Source organism: Belonocnema kinseyi, chromosome 1, assembly GCF_010883055.1.
Source record: "Belonocnema kinseyi isolate 2016_QV_RU_SX_M_011 chromosome 1, B_treatae_v1, whole genome shotgun sequence".
NCBI classification, from domain to species: domain Eukaryota; kingdom Metazoa; phylum Arthropoda; class Insecta; order Hymenoptera; family Cynipidae; genus Belonocnema; species Belonocnema kinseyi.
In genome coordinates this window covers 124,314,346-124,326,514 of record NC_046657.1, presented here as the reverse complement: position 1 = coordinate 124,326,514, position 12,169 = coordinate 124,314,346, and the positions used below count along the sequence as shown (strand labels likewise).

The following is a 12,169-nucleotide window of genomic DNA, read 5'->3' as shown; positions in this document are numbered from 1 at the left end:
GGAGCTGCGCGAGGTGAGCGGCGGCCGCTGAGGCGTGAACAAACAAAAGCATATTCTGCGAAACGGCACTCTATCACTCTATCCTCACCTCCTCCAGCCCCAAAACTGGTCCAGTTTTAGAATTTCACTATATTTGGTAGCCCGAAAAAGAACTATTAAAGTAGAAACAGTCAATTTATTGTTCTACAAGAGTTTAAAGTTTCTGAGGATACAGGCAATTTACAACTATAGTAGTTGAATTTCGGTGAACCTATTCATCGCAAAATAATTTTTTTAATGTTTTGCATTTTATTTCTCGTTAGACACCCCCCCCCCCAGAAGTTAAGTAGAGAGGGTTGGGCAAACAGGTAGACTGCGATCAAATGGACATTGCACTTGAGATGTCCAGACTTAAGTGTGCCCCATTGTTAATAGCAATTGGCCAGACGAACAGGTGTCATCCCTTCTCTCATATTTCTATTAAGATGCCTAAACACAAATACAGTTTTCATCTAGGTATTCAGTGATTTAGTCTCTTCAGTGTCTCTGCAGAAATCGAGTATTCTAGACGCGTTAGGTGCAGTGTTGAAAGTGGTCGGTATTCTTGCCATAATTTTTGTTTTTTAATACAATAACATTAAACTCTTGTTTCGTGAAAGTGACGAAAAATTAAACATTAACTCATACCATATGTGACTTGTGGTGATAGAGTGAATCAGTGTTTGTGAATAAAAGTGAATAATAAAGTGTTTAAAATGACGTCAGCGTGTGAATACGAGTACCCACAACGAGAGCCCATCAGGAGCAAAAATTTACCTTACGTCGAGGTGGTGGAACAGCCCTCCACAAATACGGTTCGTTTTCGTTATGAGTGTGAGAAGCGAGCTACGAGATGCATAATGGGTGTCAACAGTTCACCCAAAGAAAAAACATACCCCTCAATAAAAGTACATGGTTATCAAGGTACAGCTGCGATTCTCATATCCTGTGTGACAAAAGATGACCCACCTAAGCCACACCCTCACAGCCTTGTAGGAAGAGATTCCTTTAAAAATGGTATATGTTCTATAAAAATGAATCTTGATGGCAATGCCGTGTCCTTTAGCCACCTAGCGATTCAGTGCGTGAAGAAAAAACAAGTTCGAGACGCCCTAGAGATCAGAAAACGCGAGCAAGTCGATCCCTTCGCGACTGGATTCGAACACATGGACTTTCCGGACACAATCGACCTCAATGCTGTACGACTCTGTTTTCAAGTTTTCATCCAGGGCTCAGACAGAAGATTCAGTGTACCCCTCAAGCCTGTAGCAACATCCATAATATACAACAAGAAAGCCGTCGAGGAACCCGTAATTCACAAACTGAGCCATTGCGGTGCTCCAGTTGATGGTGACATGGAAATGATACTTCTTTGTGGAAAAGTCTTGAAGGATGATATTCAAGTTCGGTTCTTTGAGATGCGAGACAATTCACTTTTCTGGCACGATTATGGAGAGTTCTTACCCACGGATGTTCATAAGCAGACAGCTATTGTTTTCAAAACACCCAAATACCGCGATCAGAAAATTGAAGAACCGGTCACTGTTCTTATTCAGCTGAGAAAGAAATCTGATGGTACAACAAGCAAAGCGGTTCCCTTTCAAATGCTTCCATTGGGTGATGTTGATGACATGAGTTCGATTAAGAGAAAAAGGATGAAATTTTCTAGCGGAAGGCCTCTTGGTGGTGGAATTTTCCCGAGACCATTGTCAATTTTTCAAGATCAGGCATCAGCGCATCCGGTAAAGTTGAGTTATAACAATCAGGCCTCTCAATCAAGTATGGATTTTAATATTCCCTTTAATCAGCAACAACATCTTAAAACTTGTCGTTCTTCTCAGTCACGCACTGAGGTACCTAAACCAAGACTTTCGTCTCAAATGGAAGGTTTATCTCAAGCTAATCTTGGTTCAGTAGTAGCTCGATCTCAACGTCCTGTAGAACCTCCTCCTCCTCCTAGTATCACAATGAATGCTTGTGCGTATCGGGAACCAATGTTTGCTAAATATCGTGAGCAAGAATCGAGTCACTACGCGAGGCACTCCATCAATCAACGAGCCCAAGAAAAAATGGACCGGGATGAACTTTTTGAATTGATTGACCTCCCCTGCAACATGGATCAGCTGAGCCCCCAGGATTTAGCCATTCTTGGCTCTACGAATTTAGATAATATTTCGGAATCTCTCTCAGAAAATCTTTCCAAGGGGCTTTCAATCTCGGACCAACAAGTGCAAGACACACTTCAGAATATACGTGAGCTGAATAAGGATGTTCAATCCTATCAGCAGCATAGCCGCAATAATTTTTTAAGAAATAATGAAAGGAGAGAATTAAGAGCAGCTGGATCATCCTTCAATCCCTTTATGAGACAAGCTGTTGACGAGCACATGGACCCGGCTCAGGTGGCAGCGCAGTTGTTTTTGTAACAGAGTAACTTTGTATTAAAGTGCTGGAGTAAGATGATTTGGTTAGAAAAATCAATGGTTTGAATGTAAGTAATATTCTTTGTCACGGGATTTTTTTTCATAACAGTTTTCCTATTTTGCAAAAAAAGTGTTCTAGGCATTTTAATCTTCAAAGCTAGTCTTGCAAAACTATTCTTTTTTAAATTTAGACATTTTTCATTTGTTAAAAAATAAAAATCTTGACTCATTTAAACAAAAATCAGCTTTTTTTGTTCATATTTTCTAAAAGTATCAGCATTTTTCCCACACGAAAAAATATCCATTATATTTTATAGAACTAATTATATAAGAGAGAATACGATGGGTAGTTTAATAAAAGTTGAAATCGTCTTTGTTTTACATTGCGTTCAACTATGCAACGAAATGTATAACTAAGTTCTATAAAATCTAAAATACAGTCTATATCGAAGAAGTCTCGAAACTATAGAGAACAGTTCTATAAAATGATAACCGATTTTTCGCCGTAAAAAATTAATCTCTTGCATTATTATATTATTACTCATACTCGAATATTTTTTCACACGTTTAAGTACACAATTATTTAATATTACACAATCACTATGATGTTCATAATCGCACGCTATGAAAATGTATACTCACCACGGGGTTCGAACCCTATAAGTTTTGCATTCCTAACGCCTAATGCCTCTCGGCTCAACTAGCTGGAAGTACAGTGGAACTCTTCTACAGCGCCGATTTTGGGGCTGATAGTGGGTGGGAACTAACTCATTTTAGCCCGCTCCGCTTTTGTGTGTTCACGGCTGAGTGCTTGCGTGAGTGACAAGCGTAGACCCCGCGGACTGCGCGCAACTTCTTTGACACTTACCTGCGGCGCAGCATTAATTCTCGGTAGGGCTATAGAAGGGAGGGCTATTGAAAGGTTTTACTGTATTATAAAAAAAATCTGAAATATAACCGACAGCTATGCACGGCCGTCTGCAAATTTCTGTCAATCATTCTATAAAAAATGTTGCTACGTTTATAATAATATATGTACTAAGATTTTATATTTTAGAAATATTACGAATTATTATTGAATATTTTACTTGATTAAAAAAGATTTAATATATATATATATATATATATATTAAGATATTTATTAGAATTTAAAGTATTTCTACAAATTTCAGAAGATTTCAAGATACTTAACAGGCTTTAAAAAATGCAAGGACATTATTTATATTTTAAAATTACTTTAAAATCGTAAGCCCGATTTAAATTCTACCGAAATTCCTCAAGAATTCTTCAAAATTAGTTAAAATCTCTCAAATTAATTAAAAATATCTTAAACTCTTTTAAATATTTTTAAACCTTTTAAAATTCGTTTATAAATTAAAAAAAAAGTTTTAATCAAATAACGCCGGTTAAATCTCTTGAAATACCTGAAAGTCCATTTAAATACTTAAAAATATTTTTAAATTACATGAAAATCCTTAAACTCTTTTGATTTTTTTTAAATCATTTAAAATGCTTTCTAAGCTTTTAAATTCCTTTACTTACTTTTTAAACCATATTAAATCCATTGAAATAGCACAAAATCACTCAAAATCTCTTGGGCTCATAAAAAGTATTTTAAAGTATCTAAAATCTCTTTAAAATTCTTGTGCTTTTTGGAATTCTTCTAAAATATTTTAATCTTCTTTAAAATTCCTTGAAATATTCCGAAATTCATTTATAAAATTTTTTCTTTTTTATTTAAAAAGAATTTTTAAATCACGTTAAATTATTTTTAAATACATTAAATAATTTGAAACACTGGAAAATATTTTGTAATTACAAAATAATTCATAAACTCTTTTGAAATTTCTTGACATTTTTTAAAATCATTAAAAAGATTAATGCACTTTTTTCCGTGTAAGCTCACATTTTTCCTAAAATAAAAATGTTCGTGATAGGTCTAGATTTTGTGATATTTGCCTTTACTTGAATATCAAAAGTTGTCAAACAAATATTTTGAATTTTTTGTTAACAAAATACATTTCAAAACATTTTTACATTCTCATCAGAGACGGTATTATATTTGTGCCCCCCCCCCCCCCTATTGGAGGTATACTCTTTTAGTGTTGGAAACTGAAGGTCAAGTTCCTCAGTTAGCGATTTTGGATACAAATTCAAAAAGTAAGTGCATTTGGAAAACTTACGAGTCCACTTTTACCAAAGTTATACCACTTACAAAATTTTAACCAAAATATCGCACAATATGAAACACAGGCAAAACAAGAAAAACGTTACTTTTTTAAGGTTCTGCGAGATTATTATAACGACTTGTGTAATTTTTCCAAAAAATTAAGAATTCAAATTTTAACAGTACAGAAAATAATGAAAAATCAAAAATTCCATTTTTCGGCCGAACTATGTCTGATACCACAAAAGATAAATAGATAAAAATTGTGCTCTCAAAAGAGACCTATACATTTTTCATTATTCACTTTTTGATAGGAAGCGTAGTTTCGGCTTTATCCGTAAAAAGCAGCATTAAAAATAGAAAATTTGAATTTTTAGACAAACGACTCAAAAATAAGACAAAACAAAGAAAATTTGATTCGTCTCAAAAAAGTCTACAAATTTGTTTTTAATCCCTTTTTTGATAGAACGTGTAGTTTTTGTTGAAATCGTGAAAAATAACATTAAAAATAAATAAATGAAATTTATGGAGCCGAAGGAGCTTTAAAAAAGAGAATTCTCATTCACCAGCTTACAGTTGTCGATTTGTTAACCTTCAATTTTAAAAGAACTCCGCACGAATGTGGGGGAAATCCAAAGACCGAGCGCTAACCAGCAGTCGCGCGCATACCGGCGCATACAATATAAAATTTATAAGGATATTAAAAAACAAATTTTTTATCTTTGGCCACACTTCTATCAAATTATTGTAGGATTCATAATTATGTGATTTATAATTACCTTTATCAATACTTTTTGGTTAATTTAATATTACTTGCCAGTGTGTCCAGTAAACGTGAAGAAAGAAACATCCATAGAAACTCCAGAACGGAAAAAGGACACTGATTACGTTGATGCTGAGAATGGAAATTCCGATGTGGTGTTCGAAAAGGAAGAGGTAAAATCAAAATACATAATAATATAAGGGTGATTCCGATGCTGAGAGTGAGAAATCTGATGAAGATTTCGAACAATACGGCGAAATCGATAAATCTAAATCCTCGAAATAAAAAAAAAAACAGAAAATTGCTCAAAGCTATTTTCAAACACTTTGTTGAGTCAATAGAAAAATTTCTTAAGACCATCATACTTTTCATTGATTATAATAACCTAAAAATTCAAATCTTTTTTTATTGAAATATCAACCATTACATTTTTTTTTAATAATTAATCTTTTGTTAAAAACTAAACTAAAATAGTTAAAAGTGGAAGTGCCTTGTCGAAAAGTCTTTTTTATTGATGATTTATCATTTTAGTTGAAAAGCCTTTTTTCTGTTCAAAATTTAACAGTTTTGTTGAAAATTATTACTTCTTATCAAACCTTAATTTTTCGACTGAAAATTTACCTATTCCAGTTTTGATTGAAAGTGTACGTCCTTCAAGTGAAAATTGAAATATTTTTTTCAAAAATCTTCTTTGGTAATATAATTTTTTTCACCATCGTGGTGCCTTTTTCATTTTTTTGGTTAAAAATTTATTTCATTTATTGAAAATTTAACTTTCAGGTTGAAAATTCCTTCAAAATTCAAATATTTCGTTGAAAGTTCATCTATTTTGTTAAAGGTTAATTTTTTTGTGTATAAAATGTACTACTTTGCCGAAAATGTATCTTTTAAACTAAAAATGTTGGCATTTTGGCTTGCAAATTTATCTTCTTTTTTCAGTTGAAAAATTGTCATTTTGGCTTTAAAATTTAATTATCTTCATAGAAAATTCAACTATTTTTTCAAAGTTTCATATTATCGTTCGAAAATTTTTTGTTTCTTTGTTGATATAACTAATTTTCTTGGTTGAAAATTCCTCTTTTCATTATAAAATTTTGTTGGAATTCCTTATATGTAATGCTTCGACTCGAACTTCGGAACTCATAAAAAAAATTATTGCGAAAATAGTGGAAATTCTATCTAATTATTTCGGTTCCATAATAATTTTAAGTCCCAATGATCTCGTCGCAAGTGGTTATCTTTGTCTTGATCAACTTGCGCCCGCATCTCGTCAGCATCTGGTCAGCAGCTTGGGGTAGTTTTAAGACTAGCGTGTTTTTAATGTTTACACGCGGAGAAAAATACATATTGAAAAGCAGATATTAAAAACTTTGATATTTAACCATAATATATAGATATTACGGCATAATATCTTCTATTCAACATACAAAATATTAAAGGGCAATTTCTGTTTATATTGAAGGTATAAAATGTGTGATATTAACAGTTAATATCTAAGATATTAAAAAAGCTAAATTTTATCAGAGCAAGGTTGCTGTTGTGTGGCGTGGCGACAAAAGATTTTAACCTCGCTTTGTCTGGATCTTGAGCTTTTATCGTGTGTATTGTGGGTTTTCGGATATCTATTGCTCTATACGTTTTGGTGGAAAATGGATTAAATGTTTTTTGATATGTTATAATTTTCTCAAGAAAATGAGGACCCAGCTACAGGCATATTTCATATTAGCCTTGAACAGTGTGTTATATGTTCAACACAAAAAGGGCATAATTATGCAAAATGGTAAAAGCTTCTGGATTCGAATTTTAAAAACAGAGGACTACGATATTAACATTCTTTTACATTTTCTAGAAAATGGCATGCTTTACAGGTAATTTTTGGACAATTAAAAAATATCTCTTAAATACCTTAGATTCTGCCCTTTAATACCTTGGATATTGTCAGTTAAAATCTTCTTTTTAATATTTACATATGCTCTACTTCAGTATCTAGATTTCTGTCCCATAGTTAAATCGCTAAGATAATACCTATTAATATCTGGAGAGTCTGTGCTAACTTCTATTTTTCTCCGTTCAGTTGTAGTCAAATTTTGATCAAATTTGATTGATCTTACACTTACAAAAGTGTCATTTGACCGTATTTAAATCTTGTATTTTTCTAGTCAAGTTTAAACAAATAAATACATTTTTTTATTGTAGCACTCGAATTATGAGTTGCGGACACGAATTTAATGAAAGCGATTGCGCAGTGTACCAGCGGAACACTGTCTCAAATTAAAGCAAAAGTTCAAAAAATTGGTGCTTTAGGAATTGTCGCTGAAGGAAGTCGTTCAAATCAACGAACAATGTTTCAACCAGCACCTTTGTCGATTTCTGCCAGAATTTGAAAATACAGTCGTATCTAACATTCTGTATGGTAAGTTAATATTCTTTGAAGTTTAGATAGTGTTTAATTTAATTTATTTGATTTATTTATATATTTTGTTTTAGATGCAAAACAAAAGTGCCCCCTCGTTGGTGGTCCCCTCAACGCAACATTACAGAATTTAAAATGCAGGAAGTTATTTCAGCAACAAAGCAGTGATATAGAAAGAAAAAAGGCCTTCAGCCCTAGAGATCTGAGAGGCCGTGGAAACTGATGCGAGTGAGAAAGAAATCGATGTGTTATAGATGGGGCCGACGAAGGCGATAGTTAGTTTGTAAAATAACATTTCCTGACGTTTAGACATATCAGGTCCAATGTTTGTAATCTATAACTACAAACAATGAAATATTTGACTTTATCAATAAACATACAGCTATTGAAGGAGATACGCTAGTTAGCTGAAAATGAAAAAAGCGCATTGTTAAAAATTATTTTTGAATTCGAGAAAATATTCCTATTGTTATTGTAACTAATTTTAACAGAGACCTGAAGCAAGCTTTAGAAAAAATATTGCAGGTGAAAAACATTTATTTAAAAATATTTATTTTAACGTTTCTGCTTCCCAATTTAAAATTATAATGTTGAAAAATAATATTCCGAAAATTTTATGTTATTCGCAGCGTTATTATATATTCGTGATATTAAATGTATAGCTCTTTCAGAATGTCCGCTTGTTATCTTAAGATGAAAAAAGAACATCGTTAAAAATGATTTTTAAAATCTAGGAAAATATTTCTATTGTTGCAACTACGTTTGGAAAAGAATTGAAGGCGGGCTCTCGAAAAAAATATTTCATGTTATAAATTCTCATTTAACAATATTTATTTACAGTTTTATGCTTATGTTTTCTTTTTAGATAAAAGTTGAAATTCATATTTATTACTAAATGTTCTTGAGCTCATTTAATTTTATGAAGCTTTCTCTACAAACCCCTTTGGTTAGTAAGCATTTTAACCTGAAATGTATTATTCCATAAACTTCTCCTTCAGTACTCTTCCGACATTATTCATAATTAACAATAGGAATATTTCCCTTGAATTTAAAAATCAATTTTAACAATGCTTATTTCTGAATTTGAGAATAAATCCTTACACTTCATGCCTAGTGTTATTAATATCGCCAAAATGTTGTTATTTAAATGCCTGAAATGTTCCCCGTATATGGCTATTATGAAATTGTAGAAATTCATAGTAAGTAGTTTTTCCTTCAATAAAAGTTACGTTTGTGATAAATGAATGGCTATTTATAAAAAAATATATAATAAAATATCAATTATAACCTCTGAAACCCCTTGATTATATCACTGCCGTGAATAAGCAGCTGATGTGGCATTTTATACCAAGGATAAAGATTTATGCAAAGATCAGCGGTTTCCAAACAGTAAGTCTTCAATTCCGCACAATTAATTATCCTTCCGCACTTTATAACTTGTAATATATCGTTGAATCTGGTGATCAGATCTTGATCCAAACCAGTTATTTTATCAACAAATATTGTAGCGAGAAGATGCTTTTTGTCCAGTTAGAATATTACATACCTTTCCATCAATCATCGTACACTTCAAGTCAAAGTTGATATCAAAACTCATTCCACTGACACCAATGGAATAGGTACGAACTTTTTCCAGCAGCTTTATGTGATATTTGTAATCTTTGTTTACAAGAGAATCAGTTTCTTCAAGGAAATTAAATTTAATTGCCCTACAGAAATTGACAGATGAACGTGTTTTGTTCGTCCAAATAATATCATCATCTGCTTTTAATGTCTTTTAATGTCTACACGTACTTTATATGGGCGAATTATTTTCTTCTTAATTCCATGGTGTTTGCTGCTTATGGGATAGTTTTAGACGCAGAAGTTTGTTGCACAACTTTGAAGACATTAAGACCAAAATAACGCGCACATACAAAGTTTATCTTGGACAATGTCGGGACTGCAAAATATTTCACTCAACCCGCCACAGTGTTTGCCATAATGGGAGTAGTTTTTAGGGGTTGAAGATGATTGCACAAATTTGAACAAATCAAGTCGAAAATAATGCGCTCATATAAAGTTCATTTTGGATAATGTCGGAGCCTGCGAAACGTTTCGTTGGTACAGCCTTTTTTTCCGAAAAGGAGGTAGTTTTTAGGGTTAATTTTTTTTGAACAAATTAAGATAAAAATAAGGCGCTCATATAAAGTTCATTTTCGACAATTTCGAGACTGGCGAAATATTTCTCTGGCCCCGCCTTGGTGTTTGCCGCCTAGGAGGTAGTTTGTATGGATTGAAGTTTATTGCGCAAATTTGAAAAAATAAAGACAAAAATAATGCGCCCATATAAAATATATTATGGTTAATGTCGGGGCTGGCGAAATATTTCACAGGCCTCGCCATGGTGTATATCGTATATTGGGGGTAGTTTTTAGTGTTTTTAGGAGTTTGTTGAACAAATTAAGACAAAAATAACGGGCCCATACAAAGTTTATTTTGAACAATGTCGGGGCTGCTGAAATATTTCGCTGGCCCCGCTATGGTGTTTGCTGCACAGGGAGCAGTTTTTAGGGGCTGAAGTTTGTTGCACAAATTTGAAAAAATTAAGTCGAAAATAATGCGCCCATATAAATTTTGTATTAGATATTTTTGGGACCAGCAAAATGTTTCTCTGGGGCCGCAATGGTGTTTGCCTCCATATTGTTTTTCGCATAGGGGGCAGTTTTTAGGGGAGGAAATTGGTTGCACAAATGTGAACAAATTAAAAGAAAAAAATCATGCACATGCATAAATTTTGATTGAATGAATTTGAACAAATTCCGTACTAAATATTTGATCCAAAATAAATTAAATTTGCCTGGGTGGTGGGGCCAGTGAACTGGTCCTAAGACAAAACAATTTTTTGTCCAAAACAATTTTTTTATTCAATAGTTCATTGCAGCTTGTATCGTTTTTCCAGAAATTTATTTGTTTGTTTTTAATGTTATTTTTTACGAGTTAAACAAAAATACGCATCCGAGCGTATGCTCTGATAGCTACTTATATGGCTATTTGAGAAGGTACATTAAAAGAAAATGTTATTGCAGCTTGCGTAGTCTTTTCGAAAAATATAATTTTTTATTTTAATTGTGTTTTTATAAAAAAATTATAACAAACTTATTGATCTTTTTTACCTGAAAAACTTTTGTCTATCAAGTTCTTTACGTACCTTGTTTTTCTTTGCCAAAAATTTAATTTTTTTATTTTTATTGGTATTTTTATGACTAAAGAAAAACTATGCGCCCTTTAAAAAACGATTAATGACAAATTTTTAGCTCTTTTTGGGTGAATAGCTTTTTTTATTTACTTTTTTTCGTAGCGTGTGTCGTGTTTCAAAAAATTTAAGTTTTTCCATTTCTAATGTTTTTTTTAACGATTAAAACGAAACATTCTATCAACAAATGAAAATAGCAAATTTATAGTTCTTTTTTTGGTGAACAACTTTTGCCTAATAATTTTTTTTGTGTCTTGTTCAAACTCTTCAAAAATGTAATTATTCCATTTTCAATTTTATTTTTTACGATAAATCAAAAACTACGCGTCATTCAAAAAAATTACAAATTTACAGAGCTTTTTAGTCTAACAGCTTCTGTCAATTACTTTTATCTTCTTACTTTATGTTTTTTTTCTCAAAAATTTAAGTTTTTTAATTTCTAGTGTCGTTTTTACGATTAAAGAAAATACTACAGATTCTATAAAAAAATTAATCAAAACAAATTTGTAGCTCTTTTGGAGTGAGCTTTTCTCGCTTGTCAAAAAACTAAATTTGTCTAATTTTACTGTTGGTTTAAAAAAATGTGTAGATGTTTCTTAGGTACCTAATTTTTTATGATTATTCTTTTTTCATACCTTGTATAGTTAGACTGCTAAATTGAATTTTTGATTTTATGTGGTTAAAGCCAGAAACGTAGGTCAAAAAATCTAATGCATCCACGGAGAAAAATGGAAGGTCTGTTTGTCCATATAAATGTGCAGACAGATCATATTGCAGGGTCGACTATAGGACAGCTCTTGGATATGGCTAAAGTGGCTATCTCTAGAAAATAAAAATAAGACGTCTAAATCGACAATCTGAGAAAGACGTCTCGATTGTCTCAAATCGTCTTCTCGGTCATTTGAAGCTGGCTGAACGGATCATTGTGAAGGGTCGGTTTGGAAATCTCAGATGGTCGATCTGATTTTCTCAGACATTCGACTGGGTCGTATTCGATGGTCGATTCGATTATCTCAGAATTTTGACGTAGTCTTTTCGTATGGGCGAATCGATCATTTTTAAAGGGTCGACTTGATTATTTTGAAGTGTCAATATAGATATTCAAGAAAGGAAAATTCGGTTATCACAAAGGGTTGATTCGAAAATCTGA

General features: G+C 32.4%; 1 protein-coding gene across 1 annotated transcript; it reads left to right on the top strand.

Annotated features, from left to right (window-relative positions):
* The first annotated feature begins 734 nt into the window (after positions 1-734).
* On the top strand, positions 735-7,633 carry LOC117179900 (transcription factor p65-like). The gene is made up of 3 exons (XM_033372099.1): positions 735-2,509; positions 5,429-5,544; positions 7,568-7,633. The coding sequence occupies exon 1, from the start codon at positions 735-737 to the stop codon at positions 2,442-2,444; it is 1,710 nt and encodes a 569-aa protein (XP_033227990.1). The 3' UTR covers positions 2,445-2,509; positions 5,429-5,544; positions 7,568-7,633.
* The last annotated feature ends 4,536 nt before the right edge of the window (positions 7,634-12,169 follow it).